This window comes from Bidens hawaiensis, unplaced genomic scaffold, assembly GCF_021521415.1.
Source record: "Bidens hawaiensis isolate Kalapana, Puna unplaced genomic scaffold, B.hawaiensis_p1.1 tig00079837_1, whole genome shotgun sequence".
Taxonomy (NCBI): domain Eukaryota; kingdom Viridiplantae; phylum Streptophyta; class Magnoliopsida; order Asterales; family Asteraceae; genus Bidens; species Bidens hawaiensis.
Window position 1 is genome coordinate 18,122 of NW_027503630.1, and position 1,941 is coordinate 20,062.

The 1,941-nt window shown below is 42.3% G+C and overlaps 1 protein-coding gene across 1 annotated transcript; it reads left to right on the forward strand.

The window, feature by feature from the left end:
• Positions 1 to 286: 286 nt before the first annotated feature.
• LOC143607155 (mitogen-activated protein kinase kinase kinase 18-like) lies at positions 287 to 1,489 on the forward strand. Its single transcript, XM_077082701.1, has one exon. It carries the CDS (start codon positions 287 to 289, stop codon positions 1,487 to 1,489), a length of 1,203 nt encoding a protein of 400 aa, XP_076938816.1.
• Positions 1,490 to 1,941: the final 452 nt, after the last annotated feature.

Below are 1,941 nucleotides of genomic sequence, written 5' to 3' on the forward strand. Positions count from 1 at the left end.
TGAATTGCAAGACTTTGGTAAAAAGTATATCTTTATTGTGAAGGAAGTAGATAAGAGCAAGTAAAGTGGTAAAAAATTAAAAAAGTAGCAGTCGTCATGTTTTATACATCTCCAAGACATGAACCCAACTTCCCCAAGTAACCTTCCTTCCACATGCACTGGATTAGGATTAATAATGTACATGTATATGTCACTTATTCATGCATCCTTAGTCACCTTCCACCCCTATATATATATACAACCCCAACCCACCCCAGCCCACTTTCAAATAACTCCAATTACACAAATGAACAATTACACTGCTACAGCTAAACCTAACTGGTACCGACTGAATTGTATCGGTAAAGGATCATTCGGTACCGTCAGTCTCGCAGTCGACGAATTTGATCCTGGCCGTACGTTCGCAGTCAAATCCGTTAGCAAAAAATCCAACGAGTCTCTCCAGTGTTTGGAAAACGAGATCAAAATATTAAAATCGCTGACGTCACCTTACGTCATTAGCTATCTCAACGACGACGTGACGTCAGAGTCTAGCTCTCTGTACCGGAACCTACACATGGAGTACATGCCAGGTGGAACGGCAGCTGACGTGGCAGCTACAAAGCACGGTGGTGACGTGGACGTTCGGAATTACACACGGTGTATTACGTCAGCGTTGAGCTACATTCATTCAAAAAACATCGTTCATTGCGACGTGAAAGGCGCGAATGTGTTGATCGGAATCACTCCGGCAACGGCGAAGCTGGCGGATTTCGGATCGGCGGTGGAATTAGGTGTTAAATTGTCAACGGTGACACGTGGCAGTCCGTTGTGGATGGCGCCGGAGGTTGTTAGAGGCGAGTATATCGGACCGGAGTCTGACGTGTGGTCGTTAGGGTGTACGGTTATTGAAATACTCACCGGAAAGCCAGCGTGGCAGGACAGAGGAGCTGATACTCTCCGGCAAATAGGATATACCGATGAGTTACCGGAGATTCCAACTCCGGTACCGGACGATTTACGTGATTTTTTAAGTAAGTGTTTAAAACGACAGCGTAGTGAGAGATGGAGCTGCGATCAGCTGCTACAGCACCCGTTTCTATTATCCTGCACCTCACCATCCTACCCGCAGATCTCAATCAACGGTTTTAAATTATCCCCAAGGTGCGTATTCGATTGGTCCGATTCAACTTCAAGTTCTTTAAACGGGTCAACGCTTGACACGTGCCAAGTCAACATGATGAAGTTATCTAACGCGAAACAGAGGATTGGTAAATTGGCTTCAGGTTCAGGGGTAATTTGGGAATCGGAAGGGTGGGAGGTGGTACGGCACGTGGAGGTAAGTGTGAGTGGGAGTGGAGGGGTAAATTGGGAATATACTGAAAGCGGTCAAAGTACAAGTAGTGAAGCACGAGGTACTATGGTTGATTGGATGTGCAGAGATGGTGTTGATGTATATATGTGTTACACGTATGTTTGTATGTTTGGATTGTACATGTGTTTGGAATGATTGTGTTTAATTTGAAATTTATCGAATATATTCACTACACGCAATGGTTACTTGAATGCCTAGTGTTTCTCGGGTTCAAACAAAAACGGATTTACTTGGTTTATTGATAGACACGTGGATATTTTTATAGAAAGAAAATTTATAAAATTGTGTATGATGAGATACAAGTCATATGCCAAATTGGGCAATTGGCAATGGCATCTACCCTTTTGAGTCGTGGGTGGGTGGTGATTTGGACACTCATGTACGAATTGAAATATTATATAATTGAAACTTAAAATGAAATACAATATAGTTACCGGTTAGTTGATGAGAAGTTGCAAAAAAGCACCGTTTTTCAAGTGTAAAAAAAATAAAAAATGTTGGAGGGTAAAAATCGTATAGCTTACGACCATTCTTGACTTTTTTTTAAGGTTCTCTGATTTTCACAAAACGCCCGTAACTATTATACA